This window comes from Bombus vancouverensis, chromosome 5 (assembly GCF_051014615.1).
Source record: "Bombus vancouverensis nearcticus chromosome 5, iyBomVanc1_principal, whole genome shotgun sequence".
Classification (NCBI taxonomy): domain Eukaryota; kingdom Metazoa; phylum Arthropoda; class Insecta; order Hymenoptera; family Apidae; genus Bombus; species Bombus vancouverensis.
The window spans coordinates 6,124,908-6,144,547 of NC_134915.1; the positions used below are offsets into that span (position 1 = coordinate 6,124,908).

The window sequence follows — 19,640 nt, forward strand, 5'->3', positions numbered from 1 at the left end:
TCAAAAATTCGCATTTGTCCGGTTGTATTTTTAATCCTAAATTTTGTAGTCTGTCTAGTATAATGGCTAGATTTCGGTTATGTTCTTGGATGGTGCTCCCGAATATTATAATGTCATCCAGGTATACGAAACAGTTATTTCCTATTAAGCCCCGTAGCGCGGTATCCATCATACGTTGAAACGTCGCCGGTGCGTTTTTAAGGCCGAAGGGCATGCGATTATAGTGGAAGTGACCTTGTGGGGTTGAGAATGCAGTATATTTTTTGGAATTTTGCTCCATAGGTATCTGGTGAAATCCTGACGAGAGGTCTAGGGCCGAGAAAAATTTAGCTTTGCCTAAGTGATCGAGTATTTCGTCCGAATTTGGTAAAGGATACGCGTCTTGGTCTGTTTGCTCGTTTAATTTTCTAAAATCTATAACGATTCTCCATTTTTGTTTGCCTGATGCGTCTAATTTTTTTGGAACTACCCAAATTGGTGCGTTATATGGACTGTCCGATGGTTCTATGATTTGTTTGTCTAACATATCGTTGATTTGAGTCTCGATTTCCTTTTTATGACATTCGGGCGGTCTATAAGATTTGATGTTTATAGGATTGTCTATCTTGAGTATGATTGTATGTTCTGTCAAGCTGGTACATGGTAATGAGTCTGTTTCCATATTAAAAACGTCTAAGTAATTGATGAGGATTTTCTCAAGGGGTTCTCGAAGTTCTGGATCAATATGTTTGGTACGTATTATTTGTGCGAATTTATTAATTTGGCTTAGTTTATCGGGTTTCTCTATTTCGTTTGTAATGTGACAGATTTGCTTACCAATGTTGATGAAACATACTGTTGTGGACTTTCCTTCGATGTATTGGGCTGAGATTAGAGTTTCGCCTGGCCTTATCTTGCTATCGGTTTCCTGGAATGGTAATATAATTTCGTCTAAGGTTAGTTTATTGTTAGTGACGCTGTATTGATACTTTGTAAGGAATGGGAGTCCGATTATTCCATCTTCGATTAGGGGAAAGTTGTTAGGGACTACGTAGAATTGATGATTTTTCTTGAGCATGGTTAAATTGCAAATTTTGTTAGTGATATGTTTGTCACTTCCCATTAGGAAGGTTTTTGGGTTAGAAGTTTGGACGTTTAGTGAGGCTTTTTCTTTTATAAGGTTGATTCCTGCTCCGGTATCGATGAGGAATCTGGCTCTTCCTCCGTCTCTTCGTTGCAGTACGATTGATAGTAATCTTCCGGTGGTGGTGCAGTTAACTCGAGGTAAGCTTCCTCTGGGTTCTCCGTTGTTTGGTTTACTCGAGGTGGAATCTTTCCTTGGCTGGCGAATGGAAAATTTCGAGAGTAGCATTTTTCGGCTGTGTGTCCAATTCGTAAACACTTTGGACACTTCGGTTTCATGCGGTCGTCTAATGGTCGGCTAGGTAGCTGAGCAAAAGTTTGTGGCTGTGAATCGGTAGTAGTTCGCTTGGATACTAATGTAGTGTTGTGAGATTGATTCTTTGGGCGGTTGGCGACACGATTTGCTTCTCGTAACCATTGTTCTCTATCAGCTGCTAGTTGTTGGGCAAGGTTCAGGTTCTTTGGATCGCTAGATACCACCATCTGTCCTATCTCGTATCGTAAGTTGAGCAAATATGTTTTAAGTGCTTCGCGTTCTTCAATATCTATAGCTACGCGTCGTTCTGTTGGTGTGCGGTTTTCGTTTTGGACTGCATAATTTAATTCGTTTAGCTGTTGTCGGAATCTGGAGTTAAAAGATTGTACACTTTCTGTTGCCTCTTGTTTTAAATTCTTTAATTTGTCCCCACAGTTGCTAATAGTTGTTGGTGTTAATACGTGTTGTCTTAAGCATGAATATAAGTCTTCGAACGAGTTGATTTTTAGATATCGTATGTTTCGTTTCGCGTTGTCGGTAATCTTTTCGATCAGTATGAGATCTAATAATAGCTCTCTGTCACTTGCCTTGCACCTAGCTCTTGCTTTGCGGACCGATAAGATGAAATCTTCAACGCCTACGTCATCTCGACTTCGTAGTGTCTCGACAGTTCGTATGGCCTTATCTGCCTCGAGCCCTCGATCTTCGTTGTAGTTGTTTATTGGTTTAATCGCGGCGCGGCTAGATGCGGCTCGTGGTCTTTGTGACGTGTTCGGTCCGTCAGTTTCGTCATCCGTTACGTTATCAGCAGCGGTTTCTAAATGGGTGTTTATTTGCGACTGGTCAGTCTCGGTGTCGTATTTTATTTCCATGGTTTTTGCAAGATCGCGTATTTCTTTAGAGCGATTTCTATCGCTAGTTTCCGCAAATTCCTTTATGTTTTTAATGTTTTGATCGGTGCTGTTTCTAAAGCTTCTAAACTCGTGAGTTAGGCTTTCAAATTGTTCAATCAGGGTAGCGATTAGTTCGTTTTGTTTAGCGGTACTCTTGTCAGTTGGGTTCATGCTGAGAAATATGACACTTTCGGCGGAAGAAGAGTCACTATCTTCAGAACGTATTTCAGGTTTACGGTTTCGATAATGTACGAAAGCCAGCTTACCGAGATTCTTTGCAGATCCTTCTTTTGATCAAGGAGGTGACCGTGGTCCTTCGCTGTAGAATCCGTAGAGTTCCCGTTGAAGTTTCCTCTTGATGCGATGAATGGATACTGGCGGGATCGCCAATTTTGTCACGTCGATTCGGGGTAATTTCACGTTCCGCAAGCAAGGTGAGAGATTCGTACTTCAATTTTGATTGTTATTAGAAAATTTATTAAACACTGACAGAGTAACGATACAGAATGGTCAAACAGCACAGAAAAGAATGTCGAGTACTGACTTGAGAGGTATTTTTTTATATCAAGGACTTGGTTCCTGTGGAGGGGTTATCGCTGGATGCCGGTCACATAGGGTTTCTATTACTGTTTAGTTACTATTTTGCTGGCTAAGGTATGTGAGATATAATTATCCTTTCGCTGCGTTCTCACGACCACCGTGACAGAAGCGTTGAAGTATTTCAATGTTGGAATTACTAGTGTTCCCCACAGTTGGATTTCGTAGGTCCAGACAGGTTTTATTACGGTCTTATAGAGAGTAATTTTATGCCGTGTGTTCAATTTGGATCGTCGGCCAGCGAGCCAATAGAATTTTCTGTTTGTCCTTTAGTTGTGGAAGTGGCGTCTAAGCATTTAACCATGAATTGTCTATTGGCTAGGTAGGACTTTAGGATGGAGTAGTAGGTATGTGATAGGATTTTTTTAAGTTTGTATAGTAGCCCTTCGTGCCATACTTTGTCGAATGCTCGTTGAATATCTGTAAATACCGCTGAGCAATATTTTTTCTTTTCAAGGGTTTGGCTGATAATGTAAGTTATGCGATGCTTTTGCTCTACTGTTGAATGTTGTTTCCGAGAGCCGAATTGATGATCTGGGAGTGTTTTCAAATCCTCCAGGAGTGGAAGGAGTTGGCATCTTCTCGAATAGTTTAGACAGGGTAGGTAGAAGACTAATTGGGCGATAGGAGCTAGTTTCATAAATCGGTTTTCCGGGTTTAGAAGAGTAATCAGTGAGGTTTTCCAGACCTTAGGAAAGTATTCAAGGCGAAGTATTACGTTCAAAATCGATGTGATGAGTGCGATCCCTTTTATGGGAAGTTTCTTGATTGCTTTATTGCCTATTAGGTCGTGTCCTGCAGTTTTCTTGGGATTTAGGCGACTGATTGTTTCTATAGTCTCTGCAGAAGTGAAGGGTTCAATAGGAGGGGACATTTGGGAGGGAGAGTGCAGGTATTCAGTAACGTCCGCGGCAGCTTTGGAGGAATGGGGTTTAAATACTTAAGACAAGTATTTAGCAAACAGGTTGGCTCTTTCTATAGGGCTACGCTATCATCCACCTTTCGGACGGCAAATTGGAGGGATTATTTGGGGGGGGGGGGCGTGAGTTTCCTGGAAGCCATCCATAGTTAGTAGTTGGAGTCGGCTGTGGGGGATAAACTGGCGAGATTTTTTTGGAAACAGTCGTTTCTGTAATTTTTTATGGTTTTGGATAGCTTTCTAGTTGCGTTGTTTAGTTTGCGTTTGTCATCCGGTGTTCTATGGGTCTGCCATACTCTTCTTGGTCTACGTTTTTCTGCTATTTTTCTTAATATGTATTGGGGATATTCTTGTTTGCTGATGGACGTCTTTGTCGGTGTGGAGAGGCGGATGGCGTTTATTATGCTCCTGTTTAAGTATTCCGTGGCTGCTTCGATTTCTTCCTTAGTTTTTAGTGGAGTTAAGGCTGAAGTTGAGTGTGTACAGACTTCTCTAAAGAACTGCCAGCTGGTGTGTTGGTTGTGAATGGAGCCATTAGGTGTATTCTCGATGATTGTTGAACTGACTGTTGCTATCACGGGGGAATGATCAGAGGAGAGATCAGCCGAGGAGTTGATTTGGACGTGTCTTGATGAGATATTTTTAATTACGAAGAAGTCGAGAAGGTCGGGTATTTTGTTGGTGTCAGTGGGCCAGTATGTGGGTTCGTATGTGGTGAGGTAGTTGAGATTGTTCGTTGTTATGCTGTTTAAGAGGTTTTTGCCTCCTACTGCTGCCCCATTGGGTGTGCTTGGCGTTATAGTCTCCTCCAGCTATGAATCTATTGCCCAGGGTGTCCAGGAAGTTATCAAAGTCTTCTTTGGCGATGGAGTGTCTGGCAGGGCAGTATACTGCTGAAGTGGTGATGGTGCCATGACAGTCTTCTATTGCTACGTTTGTTGCTTGGAGGTAGTCTTTCTGGAATGATGGAAGTTCGTGGTGCTTAATACTTGCTTTGATTATTATTCCGGTGCCACCGTGGGCCTTTCCGCTGGGGTGTTGGGTATGGTAGAATTTGTAACCATTTATTTTCAGATAGTTCTTGTCGGTGAAGTAGGTTTCCGATACGAGCATTACGTCGATTTGCTGGTGTTTTAGGAAGAGTTCTAGCTCAAATTTGTGTTGCCCTAGACCGTTGAGTGTTAATAGCCATAGCAAATTATTTATTTGCTCCGATTGTTTCTTTATTTGCTTCTCAAGCCTAGGGACGTTGTTTGTGTTTGGTGAATTGGGGACACTATTTTGAGAAAGGTCCCTGTGGCTATTCGGATTATTTTGGATTCCTTGTACCGCTTGGGCATAGGAGGTTGTGGTAGTGGTGAATTTAGGAGGACTGGGTATTTGATTGGTTAAGGGGATTGAAGTAGTAGTGAATTTAGGAGGACTGGGTATTTGATTGGTTAGCTCTTTTACTCTGAGTTTAGGGTACTTGTTTGTGTACAGGGTTTTGTAGGCTAAGCAGCCTTTGTAGTTGGCAGAATGGTCACCGCGACAGTGGATGCACTTCGCTGAGGTTTCCGGTGATTTAGTACACTGGTCAGTGGGGTGTGTACCTGCACATTTAACGCAGCGGAAGGTATAATTGCAGTATTTTTGCGACCGTACCTTTGGCACCTTTTACATTCTACTATCTTTCTTTTAACAGGCGGTGTTTCGAATTTAACTATTGCGTTCAATAGCCGACTGATTTTGTAGATTTCTTTGTTGTTGGGTTTTGGTTTTAAATCTATGAAAAATAAGGATAGCGGGTCTTTCGAAACTCTATGCCTTATGTTACAAACGTTGATGACTTCGTGGCCGAGTTTTAAGAGTTCGAATTTTAGTTCATCAATGTCTGCTGAGTGGTGGATGTTGAGTAGAAACAACCGGAAATGTCTTTCTTGTATGAGTTGGTAAGTGTGGAAGTTGGCGTTCAAGGTCCTAAGTACCTCGGTGAGTTTTCTGTATGCATCTGGGTTTGTCGGCAGAATTTTTACCTTGTTGTTGTTTATCTTCAGGTTGTAGTCCTCCTTGCAGCACACCTTGGAGCACACACGGAGCCCGGCGTGGGAGCTGCCCCGCTACACTCTGCGGCACGCCACTGGAGGAACATTGACCCCCCCCCCGCTCCCCTAGCGATTTTGGAGGCGATATTGAGAGGGTCCCAGGAATACGAGGCTGTCCGCCTCTTCTGCTAGCGAGTTATGCTCGCAAAAGAGCGAGCGGAAAGGGAGAGAAAGAAAAACTCTTAGCCCTGTAGGATAAGACGATGGAGAAGGATGGCAGTCAGACGACCTAGAGCCGCTCCACGGGACGCGAGAAGGGGGTGCAACTGAAGTTAATTCGTAAGAAGTTCCTGGAGCACCACTGTCACACGCGTAGGATGATTATCGTGGAGTTTTAGTCGGTAGGAGTCCGATACTACTCTGCTGTTACGCGATTACTGCAACAGCGGAGTGTCCATGAGGATTTCGCCACGCACAAAAAAAAGTCTCTCTAAGGACTTGATCATCGTATGTATGTCAATGACATCATCAACAAATATTGGTGGGGGAGGGGAGCTTCTCTGTGTGTGTTGGTTTGGTGGCGGGTCTACGATTTCCATGGCGTCGTTTGAGGATTCCAATACGGCGAACCTGTTGTGAGTGTTTACTTGAATTGTTGTTTGTTCGTTCCGCGTGTCGTTTGTGTTTGTTTTTGGTGGTTCTATTCTTCGTTTCTTCGAACTTTTGGCGTCACTGGTGCGGGGGGATCTGATGCACTTTTACCACGGAGGAGGTAGCGCGGGGCAGTTATGAGTTTGCTCAGGAGAGCCTGGTCGCGATTTCTGGGCCATCATCGAGCTAGCTAATTCAAAATGAATAACTAGTCGTGAGGCCATGAGGCTAGTATTCGGGTAGAGGTTGGGAGCGTAGGATTTTTTTCTTTAAGGGATAGGAAACACTTGGCTGTGTTCACTTTCGACGGATGGGCGACACGTGTTGTTTTGCGAACTTCACGGAGCACTAGACACACGTCTGCACGCTTCGGTACTCAACAGCGAACTGACAGCTGAACATGTAATGCGAAAACGCATCGACATCTGGTAATCACCTTGCCCGAAGAATAGAGTCTGTGTGTGGCGAGCTACGGGAAACCGTTGGAATGTTTACTGTTGAGTGTTACAACTATTTCCTTTTTAAGGAGAGCTATAGAATTACTCCATACCTTTGTTAGACAAAGCATTCATCCCGTGACTGCGGCTACGTTCGGCAACTGGTTGTCGCCTCGAGCCCAAGCTCATTATCACAAATCTCGGACAATTATAATCGGGTTAAATCATAAAGACTAAAGTATTGGGGATTTTGCCAAGAATTCCAAAGGGAAGGCCCCGGCGTCCTTTCATCTCCGACATATATATTGCGAAGATGTTGATCTTTAAACAAATTCCCATTTTCTTTAATAATCCCCCGAATTTTTGTTTTCGCTAATTATTTCCTAAATATTCGACTGAAAAAACTATGATATATTGAAGTAGAAGCTCCGATAAGTATCTTAGAATCTTTCCAAATTCTTTGAAAGTCAAAACAGTAAAAAAACTAGTCGTGAACATAAACGACTCAAATTGCCCACGAAAGGTGCAGGAAATATGCCTGTGAATAGTGAATACCTGGTGAAAGTTGAGGTTAAATCTCCTGCTAGTCCCTTCTCTGAAGTAGTATTATTTCTAACGTCACAGATGCATGCAGGATACAAAAATTGCGAGAGTGGGGATTTAATGAATAGGCAAATGCCAGCAGACTATTCACGTAATTCAATAGTACAGACTGGTGGGTGTGTTTAATATAACACTCTCCAGCATCCCCAATAAAAAAGAGGTAATTTTGCATCGTCAATTATAAAGTAGTGTGTTACAGTTTCGTGAAAACGATTATTAGCACGATTGACAGTTACATTATCAATATCAGTAACATTTAGCAAGCCACAAATAGGTAAGTATCACCGAAATTAAAACCACCTCGCTCGCGAATAAAATTCTACAGATCGCAACAACATATGACAATGTCAATAGCAAAATCAACGTGTACATAGATTGCCGTATGTAATATTCTCCATCTATTTGACAAAACATCAAATGGACATTTAATGTAGCTCATGGTAGTTAAACATATTTTCATGTACTGGTAAATGAGTGCTGGGATTAGATCTATGCAAATTTCTGTGTAATCTAAATGCTTCGCCTTCAACAATGTATAAGGTATAATAATGTCACTTTCAAGCACTCGTGAAAAATCGTATGGATCAATCGAAACGTTTGTCTTCGAAGAAATCCCAACTGCTCTTCGCCCTTCCTCTTGACTCTTAAAGCTTTTCTCTTAATGTCTTCTCGGGCGCGGATTTCCCTTAGTTTTTATGAAAATTTTTCCTTCGGGTGCTCCTATAATTATTGAAGAAACTGATTGAAGTGTGGTATTTGAAGCACGATTGTTTCGAAACAGGACGGTGTCCCACTCAGCACTGTGTATTCTCACTGGCACAATGCCGATACACGTAAAATCAGAGCTGCGTACGAAAAACTACGAAATAGGAAAGACTCAACTCCAAGAGCAGTATAATACTCGCCTTAGATCAAGGCATACGACCAAGGTATTAGCGGAGAGGAGCAAAAGGATCGAGCAGCAGGCGGAGGAAAAATGGAGGGAGGAATTATAAAGAGAACCAGGAGGCTAATAGATAACCTCTGCATCTTCAGGAAAACGAAAAAAAACATCGATCACTATACCATACAGATCTTGAATGGGCATGGTATATTTAATGTATACAGGAAAACCATAAAACAGAAGAAGATGCGGAGCATGTGCTGTCTAAATGTCCTAGATGGATACACGATCGCACCACATTAGAGAATTATGTAGGAGAAATACTGACAATCACCAACATTGTAGAAGTGGTTGTCAGTAAAAATGAATTTTGGAAGAAATTTCAGGAAATCTGCCAGAAAATGATGAAGGCAGGACAGGCTAAGGAGAATGAGTTAGAGAGATATAGAAAGAAATTGAGTACTTGTAGGGTACAAAATGAGACCAACTTGAATGCCGAGAGGCAATATCAGAGAGGGGGGCTTTTAGTGAGTAGAGGCATTTCCATCTTGCGGAGCCCCACATAACTCATTATAATACGGTTTTACGCTCTATATCTCTCTACTCTATATTTATAATAACACGGGGACGCGTTAACACCACCTCCTCTCCACAAAAAAGGGTAAAGGATATTACCTGCCATATCACGGCGTAATCAAGAAATCGAGCCAAACTACAAAACTCCGCGTCGTGTTTGATGGATCCGCACCAAGCATCGCCGGAGTTTCTTTAAACGACACGCTTCATACAGGATGTAGGAAGCTGCAGGAAGATTTATTTAACATCCTCCTGAGATTCCGCTCTCACCAATACGTCCTTATTGGCGATGTTGGGAGGAGGAACCGACAATTTCTCGTGTGTCTAGAAGACCGAAGGTACCAATAAATCTTATGGCTTAACTCGAACGGGGAGGTCGAGACATACCAACTCAGCACCCTGACGTTCGGGTTGTCAGCAGCCCTGTATCTAGCTATCCGGTGCCTTAAACAATTGGCAGACGACGAAGGACACCGATTCCCGCGAGCCTTCTTGGACCTGCAGCGAGACCTCACCTGAGATGCTACAAAGGACGAAGCACAGTCGCTCAGAGCGAAACTCATCGAACTTCTGCAAGTTGCCGGTTTGAATATACGAAAATGGGCGTCCAACGATCAAGAACTGCTACAAGGACAATTCGAACAAGACACAAACCAGAAACTACAGCTGAGTGAGCCTCAAACATTAAAAACTCTTAGTATCTTTTGGAATTCCTCCGACGATTCAATCCTCTACTCGGTCAAGCCCACGTCCAATATATCCCGCGTCACGAAGCAGTTGATCAGCTCAAATGCCAGAATTTACGATCAATCAGAATTACTTGCGCCAGTGATCGTTCGAGCAAAGATGCTGCTTCAGCGAGTCTAGGCATTAAAGATTCCATTGAGATGAATGAGTCCCCTCCAGCAGACTTGCGTTCAGAGTGAAACAGATACAATGAACAACCACCACTACTTAATAACATCAGGTTGCCACGCAAAACAGTAATCAAATCCGCAAATGAGATGGAACTCCACGGCATTTGTGACGCGAGAAAGCGTATGGAGCCTGTGCCTATCTTGCTACCATCAACCCTTACAACCACATTGGGACGCGATTACTCGCCTCCAAATCGAAGGTAGCTCCATTTAAATCACAAACCATTCCACGACTTGACCTGAACGGAGCACTTCTTCTCATATCATTGGCCGCAACAAAACAGCAAGCCTTAACAATCAAAATAAATCGAATTGTCTATTGGATGGATTCTACCATCGCCCTCCATTGGATCAACTCAACACCACATAGTATCAAAACCTTTGTAACTTACCGCGTAGTCAACGTCCAAACCAAGACCAGCCCCACCGATTGGCGTCACGCTCTCACCACCGACAATCCTGCTATCTAATATCCCGAGGTCAATTGTCTGAAGAATTTTTGCGCCCAACCGTTTGGCAAAATGGACCAGGGTGGTTACACCAACCTGAAGGATGCTGGCCGATGTGGAGCCCAACACCATTGGTCGACATACCGAAACAGACAACAGCGATTTGTCTGACCACAACTCCCGTCGATCATAGCTTATCAGGGAGATCTCTTCTTGGGCCAAATTGATAAGAATCACCGCTCGTTGCTTTCAGTGGAAACAAAAACAGAACCGAGCGGCACCTTTTACAACAGGCGAACTACCCACGGCACACAACAAACTCATCAAATTACTACAAATCAGTCATTTTTCCAAAGAACCGAACACGCTCCGAAGGGACCGAGACATGGCAGTCAAGGCGAAGCTTCAGCTACGCAACCCATTTCTTGACAAGGAAGGGATATTGCATGTCGGGGATAGACTCAGCCATTCGCTGATTCTCTTCCATCAAAAACACTGGATTGTCATGCCTAAATCATCCGTGACTACTCTCATCATTGAAAATGAACATCTAAACCATCTCCGGTCTGGGACTTAAGCCACCTTATACGCAGTTAGAAGATGATACTGGCCAATCGATGGTCGAAGCCAAGTTTGACGCACGGTGAAGAGGTGCGAGAAGGTGATCTACCAGAGGCGCGGTTAACCGAATCTCGAAAACGTCGGTGTCGACTACTGCGGACCATTCTATATAACGCAGAGTAACGATCGCAACCGCCACCAAATTAATAGTCGTTTACGTAGCACGTAAAAGAACAAAACAAGCACAGCTGGTAAAAAAGAACAAAATTTCAATAAAGTTGGACTTTATTAATAACAATAAATTTAACTAATGTAACAAAGAACATAACAGTTACGGTTTTTCGCTCTCTTCCACCCACTCTCAGTCAAGCAACCACGACGATTTCCATGTTGGTCATTATTCATTCTTCAGCCCACTATTCGGACAATCCTATTCACTATCACTCTCTCAAGCGTCTCTACATCTTAATCTTTGTTCGGCAGGGCGTACGCTGGCCTGCCAATGCAGTCTTTTAGGAAAAGGAAAGGGAAAAGAAGCATAACCCGAGGATTCGAACATGCTTACAAGCAGCTGATGCACGGTGAAGCTATAGCGCCAAGTTACTCCACGCGACGGTATTTCAATAGACCAAACCCAATAGACAGAAGAGAGTTAGAGGAAAATGGCAAAAAATAAAAGAGGCAAGGCATCGAAAGATAAGAATGTACCACTAGGAACAGCCAACACACTCCCAAAACCTTCCAAGTACATTTTGAACAAGCATTGGCGAAATTTTTAATTTTGGCACCAGTGCCATTCATAAAAATCTCTTGATACGACTCCCTCAGCAGGGGCCAATCATACGTGACAGTCAGTCAAAACGTAGTAACCTACTCGGAAAGAGTCAAAACGCAGTCGCCAAATCGAAAAGGAGTCTCAGTCTGTACTCACTTGCAGTTTGGCTGTCGACATATTCACTATTATATCAAATATTAAAGTTATTAAATTGTTGAAAATATATAATTTTATAGCCTGTTAAAATCAGTGTTATACTCATTGAACCACCCCTATTATCCTAATCGAAATAGGGGATCGACCTATTCGTGGCGTCGATTATTCTGATCGCAACGGGAATTTATGCTTCCCGTTGACGCGTTTCAAATAAAACGCGAAACGGTTTACGTTATCTTCTAAATAGCGTCCGAGTCAATCATAAATGAAGAACAATGTAATTATCTTCATCCTTACAATTTATCGGTCCATCAAGAACTTCATGGAGAGGACTTCCATAATCGTGTTATGTTTTGCCAATGAATATTATAACAATCGGAAACCAATGAATCATTTTGTGATCGCATATTGTTTCCGGATGAATTTATTACTGGGCTGTCGAAAATCCTCATTAGTTGTGGCAAGTGGGCAGTTAACGTTCATGGAACAATGTTAATGTTATGTGCGGAATAGTATGAAAAAAGATTAGTGCATCACTTGTTTATTAAAAGTACTTCTTAGCAACAATAAACCCTTAGGAAACACTCTGAATACGACAAACAAAGCAGAAGAATAAAGCAAGAATAAAGAATAAAGAAGAATTTTAAAGCCACGGGTGTTGCCAGCAGATGGTAATGAGCAAGGTAAATGTGCCCAATAGATTTATAAAGTTATTGTTCCTAGGAGAACCAAGATTTCCCGAGGTGATAAGTATGAACGAGTAAAGGAAGAAATAAATTAAAAAGTAAATCTATAAATATAAATAAATATATAAACAAATAAACACCTAAATACGTAAAATAATAACGCTACAGATACATAGAGAAAAGTATAACTGAAGTAACGGTGAAATTTTCGCTTAATAAAGGATGCGATCTTCAATAAGATCGAGACTAGATTAACGCAAAACACATGTCATGCGGTTTGTGCAACGTTACTTTCCGCTTGAACGTTATTGTCACCGTACCTTTGCATTAGATGATTCTGATTGATCCACTACTAACGAAAATAATTGAAGTGGTCACGTTAGATGGTCCACTCTGTTGCGAATTCTCAACTAAGTGGCGATCAGTCAGGTTGCAACTGATCGCTTGATATCGCGAGCCTTGAACGAGATTAACGCTCAAAGTGAAGGTAAATTAAAGATGCCGAGTAGTAGTATGTTTAGGTTACTTATTTGCGCTCTTTGGTATACAAGAAGAAAATCACTAGCATGTTATGATATAGAATAAAGTTATGTTTACTTAATACGATTTAGTGTAACACGAAGAGTATGACGCTCTCATGAAGACTGTTAGAAGACTCTGATAATACTACTCAGCTTCGCTTGATCCATATATCCCAACTTTCCGTCTCTGGGTTTTCCTTCTTACCATGGTTTTTTGGGATAGGAATCTATTCCTTTAAATCTTGTAATTGTGGAAATATATCCTTTGGTGTTGCTGATTGATACCAGCTGTTTACTTTTGACCTGGCCCATCGGGCACTTAGGGTGTTTATTAGCCTCTTAATGAGATCCGCATTGTAAGGTATTTAATTGGGGTGGTAGGAAATTCAGACTTTCCCAAAAAGGCATATGTGTCTGAATCATAAATGGGAGGCCACTCCAAATCTCGAACACATTATGTGTTACGCCGCCTAAAACATCTTCACGCCAGCCCGCGCGACCGGATAACAACCGGCCTGCGTAACGTCATTTCGACCCTCAATAAACCTAAGGACCCACCATAACTTTCACTTCCCTGTATTGTTTCGCCATGTGTCTTCAATCCGTTTGTCTGGAAGAATTTCTAAAGCTTAAAAATATTCTCGAAACACAGTCGGTTTTTAGAGAGGTCCTTGGGTTTATTAGGCGCATTTAAAACACGGAGAAAATGGGTATGCGCCCATTAGGAAAAACCGAATAGCCCTCTAATAAACCAAGCTAGGTTTTCCTCACGAACACGGTTATCTATCCACCACGAGGGTAGGAGACTTCCTACTCATCCCTTCGAGCAGTAGTGCAGGTCATGCCCAATCGACACCGCGGTTCGTTACCCTCACTTTTCCTAACGAAAGTGGGAACAACGAATCCGCGTTCTTTAGGCACAGGGGCACACCCACACCGAACTTTTGTTCCCTATTAGAAAAAGAGCGACAGTCAGTCTAAAACTAGCGCCTAATGCGGCAGCTTACACATAGCGCGAGAGTCGCATACTTCACGCAAACTATTTTGTCGGTTCTCGGTGTTGTCGAACATACATCTCCTCTCCTAAATATATTATAGTGCTACGTCCACTAATACATTAACTTCCATTAAGAGCCCTGCTCTAGCGTACATATCTATCGCATCTTCGTGCGACAAATTGTTATCTATTTATCTCTCTTCGACAGTGTAATCTAAGTGTTGGAAATATATAATTTATAATTCTGTGAATCACAGTGTTATACAAACTCAATCACCCCTATTATCTCAACGGAAATCAGGGGATCGATCAATTCGTGGTGTCGATTGTTATAATCGTAACAGGAATTTACGACTCCCGTTGACGTCTCTCCTCGCGATTGCGTCACCCCGCGATTGGTCGAATTTACATTATGTAAATAATCGTTCTACAATCCAAAGGAAAATGACATGCTCAATATTTTAAATTGTATCTTAAGATAAAGAACATAATACACATATTTTATAGAAGTTTATGTTTTGTTGGCCTTCTTCCGTACGATGAACATATCTCATTAAACATGGAAATCATTAGAACATAGCTGAAAATATATTTCAATTTATGAATATGATGAAAATTATGCAACAAAATATAAATAGAGGATAATGTAAATATAACAAAATGATAGCACACCCTATGTAAAATACGATTAATGAATGAATAACTAATTATTCACAGTATTTCATGTTTTCATTCCTCTTGCAAGATGTTTATTAAGATTCTATACATTCAGTTTTTAACTTTTATTTTGATGTAAAATATCTTATTCTCTCAGAATTTCACATTTCTACTTCCTTACTATTTAATTTGCCTTCTGCGATTACATTTTAACCAAAATATTGCCCAAACATCTTCTATAATATTCTTTAATGCATATGTGTTTCAATACAAAATTTTAATATTCGTATATTTAGAAATCAAAAATATTTTTACCAAATTTAACAGTATAAATCGACACATCATCGTATTGCAAAACCCAACCTTTCCACTATCTAATAATAAATAAATATCTAATAATAAATAAATATCTAATAATAAATCTATGACTATCTATATGATCCTATTGACTCGTAAACCAACTTTTCAAAATATTTAATCCAAAATGAAGAGGTCACGATCCATGCTGAAGTATCCTCTCATTTGAAGTTAACATTACAATAAGTTTTTTTTTTTTCTCAAATTATATGTTAAATATGTTAAATATGTGATCGAAGAGGTAGCGTACATGGTAATATGGTATGTTCAAATGTACTGAGAATTGCTAGAATAATCTCGAAGAATGGTATTTGTTACGCCGCGCGACTCTCTGCCTGGCCCAGGTCACACACCGCGGGCCAGACGGACACCAGAGGTCCGCTCTTCCGTACGGCGTACCCTCAATAGCCTTAAGCACCGTCCATAAATCATAGATTTCTTAGAAAAGGTCCTTTAAACAAAACAAACATCTGGTCCCGAGGAGTTGCTAAACACTATTGTCTACCACGGCAGGACAAGGGAAAGTTGTTTTTTTTGTCACGCACGCGGCAACTTTCCCCCCATTAATCACTTTCTCTCGAGGGCAGTTAAGACCCTTCGTTTAACCAATTAAAAACGAAGCCTATTCCCTCACTCTCCTAAATAACATCGGCTCCAACAAATCCGATGGTCCCGTGCGCTGGAGGGACCGATCCTTAGCCTTCCACCGAGACAGCATCGTCTCCCAAGGGCACTGATTTCACATCCTTCGAACGGTCAACATCCTTTGAGCGGGTATACACAGCCGCAGATCAGTCACTCACTCATCTCGTACATACGCACCAGTGTAACTATCCTCGTTATAAGTTGTGGAATAAACGGTGAAATATAACTTACTATACTGTGTCATATTCATTCAACCACCTCTGTTATCTTAACCGAAACAGGGGAACGACTACTTCGCGGCGTCGATTCACCGAATCGTAGCGAGAATTTACGCCTCTCGCTGACGCGTTTTCCTCGCGACCGCGTCTCTCCGCGATCGGTCGTAACATTTGGTCCTTCGAGCCGGATCATCAGTGGCAGTGGATAGTTTTGTCACCCATCCGGTCGAAACATCTGGTCCTTCGAGCCGGATTCAGTGACAAGTGAAAAGTGTGGACACGTAACCGGTCGAATCATTCGATCCTCAAAGCCGCATCACGCGTCAAGTGAAAAGCGCATACCAGTGACACCCACTATCATACAGTGCCACGTGAATCCAACATAACCAGCAGCGGAAGCGTTACCCCCCCCCAGCGAGGTCAGTAACGTCAAGGATCGTCACCCTTGAAGAGGTATTATTCGGTGGTTAAAACGCAACCACGCAACCACGCAACCTCCTGCCGCAACTGGACAATCTTCAACAGAAGTAAGTTATAACCATTCCACTCTCAATTATCTAACAAATAATGGCCACCGGAAACGAGCTTACCGCCTTGCGTCGACGCCGGGGTTATTGCATCGGCCACTTTACACGCTTATCGAAAAAACTAGACGAAATTGAACAATCCGGCTGTCCGCGAGAGAACGAGCTAATTCAAATCAAAAATCGTCTGGAAACATACGAGACGGAGCTCCGCGCCATCCAAAACGAGATTGTAAGCATAGATGAGGAAGAGATCGAGCGCGGCCTCGAGATAGCCGACGAGTACGAGAAATTAGAACTCCGAGTAATTACTCAACTGAGCAACCTACGACTAATTACGACGTCACAATCGACAAATGACGAATCAGCTGCCGGTCGCGAGTCTGCTTCGCTGAAACTGCCGGAGATTCGAATACCCACATTTGATGGTACGCTCGAGAATTGGCAGTCATTTTACGATTCCTTCTCGTCAACGATAGATCAAAACGAACAACTAACACCAGTCCAAAAATTCTATCACCTCCGATCAGCCTTGACTGGGAGGGCCGCGCGAAGTATACAATCGCTAGCCATCACCGAGTCAAACTATGCCATCGCTGTTGACGTACTCAAGGAAAAATTCGACTGCCACCGTCAAATCTGCATGCGCCACCTCGACTTGCTTTTGGACTATCCAAAAATAGTTAAAGAGACACCCGAAGCCATAGACGACTTTCTCGAGACGTTCAAGATAAACATCCAAGCGTTAGAGAACCTCGGTGACCCAATCACATCCGACACCGTTCTTCTCAAATTACTTACATCAAAGTTACCCCCAGCCATCATTCGCAAATGGCAACGCACCTTACCAGACAAGAAGTTACCGTCATACAAGCACCTAATAGACTTCTTGCAAACAAGGACAAACGGCGATCAAACGAACGCTCCAACAACAATGGGAAAAGGGGATACCTACCAACACACTCGTCACCGACAAAACGCACGACATGAACGAACACACATTACAGATTGGATGTGGATGTGTCCGACCTGCAAAGGATCTCACGAACTCAGATATTGCAAGGTTTTTAAGGCCAAATCGGCTACAAAACGCCTCGAAGTTGTAAAACGGGCATCGCTCTGTATAAATTGCTTAGGCAGAGGCCATTCACTCACTCAGTGCACATCCGGTTCATGTCACATGTGCGGGCAACGCCATCACACAAATTTACACCGAGTGCTCACTCAGGTCAGTCCACGGATTTCAAGCGATCGGGCCTCAAGCGATCGGTATTCAAGCGGTGGGTCAACGAGCGGTCGGTCAACGAGCGGTCGGTCAACGAGCGGTCGGTCGTCTGGAGATCGATCGTCGGGCGGTCGTTCGCCGCACAACCGATCCTCTAAGGGACGGTCTCCACCTGGGTCATCGCAACAGCACTTTACACATCGATCGAGACGCACAACCGAATTTTCGCGGAGATCTACCCAGTCGACTCCAAAAGACCGAGAATCTCATCCTCCACATGAATCTCGAGCATCGTGGAACAAAGGCACCGACCGAAGCTCATCGCCCAAACACCAATCGAAGACGAGGAAGAATTAAACAAAAAAACCTGCGCATTCCTAGCCGCTCTACGCCGATTCAGCTCTCGGCGAGGATACTGCGCGAAAATCATCACGGACAACGGCCTCAACTCCGTCAAGGCCAACAGAGGGCTGCTGAAAATTCGGACCCTACGAACCCAAGAGAAGGGGCACAAGTTTTCTCGACGACCAGCAGATAAAAGGGATTTTCAACCCTTCAAATTCTCCATCCCGTATCACCCAATCCGAGTGATCTCCCTATCCTCATTCCCGGTCACTTCCCAATAGGTGACGCACTAACAAGTTTACGGGAGCGTGATTTCAGGCCAGCTTTACCATGCCGGCATCCAGTTGGCAGCGTATCCACCCGATCAAGCACCACTTCAGGAGCTGAGGGAATCATAAGGAACGTTACCGTGCACACGGCAAGTCACGGTCACGACATCCAACGGTCATTCTCCACCGAGGGTCATTACTAAGAGAATGCGATTCGAGCGGGTCATCGGGGGGAGTCCAGCCTCCCAGGCAACCTCAAACCGCCGCACCGCGCTTGATGAATCTTCACCAAGCATCACCGACGTCCCCTTCGACGATCCCTCCTGGGCCGAGGTGTTTAACGACACTTCCAGAAGCAAGATTCACGTCACTTCTTGGGTCGTGAATTTCACCTGGAAATCGCTCGGCATCGGCGAGGAAGACGGCGATCCAGACTACAAAGGGGACAACGGCAACGGGCCTTCGACCGTATCTTCGAAGTCACCCTGGCAACAACGGCCTCATCCAGACTACCACAAGTCATACGGCAACGAGCATCTTGGAACGACGTGCCACGCAGCGCGTCCTACCAACGAGCCAACCCGATCACGCAGAATAAGGACAATCAGCAATCAACAAGGAGTCGGGCGGCTGCTCCAATTAACTCCACCTTTAATGAAATTTTGATCGGTACCCTCTCAACGGGGGGAGGATGTTACGCCGCGCGACTCTCTGCCTGGCCCAGGTCACACACCGCGGGCCAGACGGACACCAGAGGTCCGCTCTTCCGTACGGCGTACCCTCAATAGCCTTAAGCACCGTCCATAAATCATAGATTTCTTAGAAAAGGTCCTTTAAACAAAACAAACATCTGGTCCCGAGGAGTTGCTAAACACTATTGTCTACCACGGCAGGACAAGGGAAAGTTGTTTTTTTTGTCACGCACGCGGCAACTTTCCCCCCATTAATCACTTTCTCTCGAGGGCAGTTAAGACCCTTCGTTTAACCAATTAAAAACGAAGCCTATTCCCTCACTCTCCTAAATAACATCGGCTCCAACAAATCCGATGGTCCCGTGCGCTGGAGGGACCGATCCTTAGCCTTCCACCGAGACAGCATCGTCTCCCAAGGGCACTGATTTCACATCCTTCGAACGGTCAACATACTTTGAGCGGGTATACACACCCGCAGATCAGTCACTCACTCATCTCGTACATACGCACCAGTGTAACTATCCTCGTTATAAGTTGTGGAATAAACGGTGAAATATAACTTACTATACTGTGTCATATTCATTCAACCACCTCTGTTATCTTAACCGAAACAGGGGAACGACTACTTCGCGGCGTCGATTCACCGAATCGTAGCGAGAATTTACGCCTCTCGCTGACGCGTTTT

General features: G+C 43.3%; 1 protein-coding gene across 1 annotated transcript; it reads left to right on the plus strand.

Moving 5' to 3' along the window:
- The first annotated feature begins 15,932 nt into the window (after window positions 1-15,932).
- Window positions 15,933-18,187, plus strand: LOC143302705 (uncharacterized). The gene is made up of 2 exons (XM_076618681.1): window positions 15,933-17,652; window positions 18,050-18,187. Exons 1-2 carry the CDS (start codon window positions 16,468-16,470, stop codon window positions 18,185-18,187), a joined length of 1,323 nt encoding a protein of 440 aa, XP_076474796.1. The 5' UTR covers window positions 15,933-16,467.
- Window positions 18,188-19,640: the final 1,453 nt, after the last annotated feature.

Excerpts from the sequence above, each read along its gene's own strand:
- LOC143302705 (XM_076618681.1), top strand. The coding sequence starts at position 16,468 with ATGGCCACCGGAAACGAGCTTACCGCCTTGCGTCGACGCCGGGGTTAT. Across the intron at positions 17,653-18,049 it reads TACACCGAGTGCTCACTCAG|CTCTCGGCGAGGATACTGCG; the intron begins GTCAGTCCACGG and ends ACGCCGATTCAG.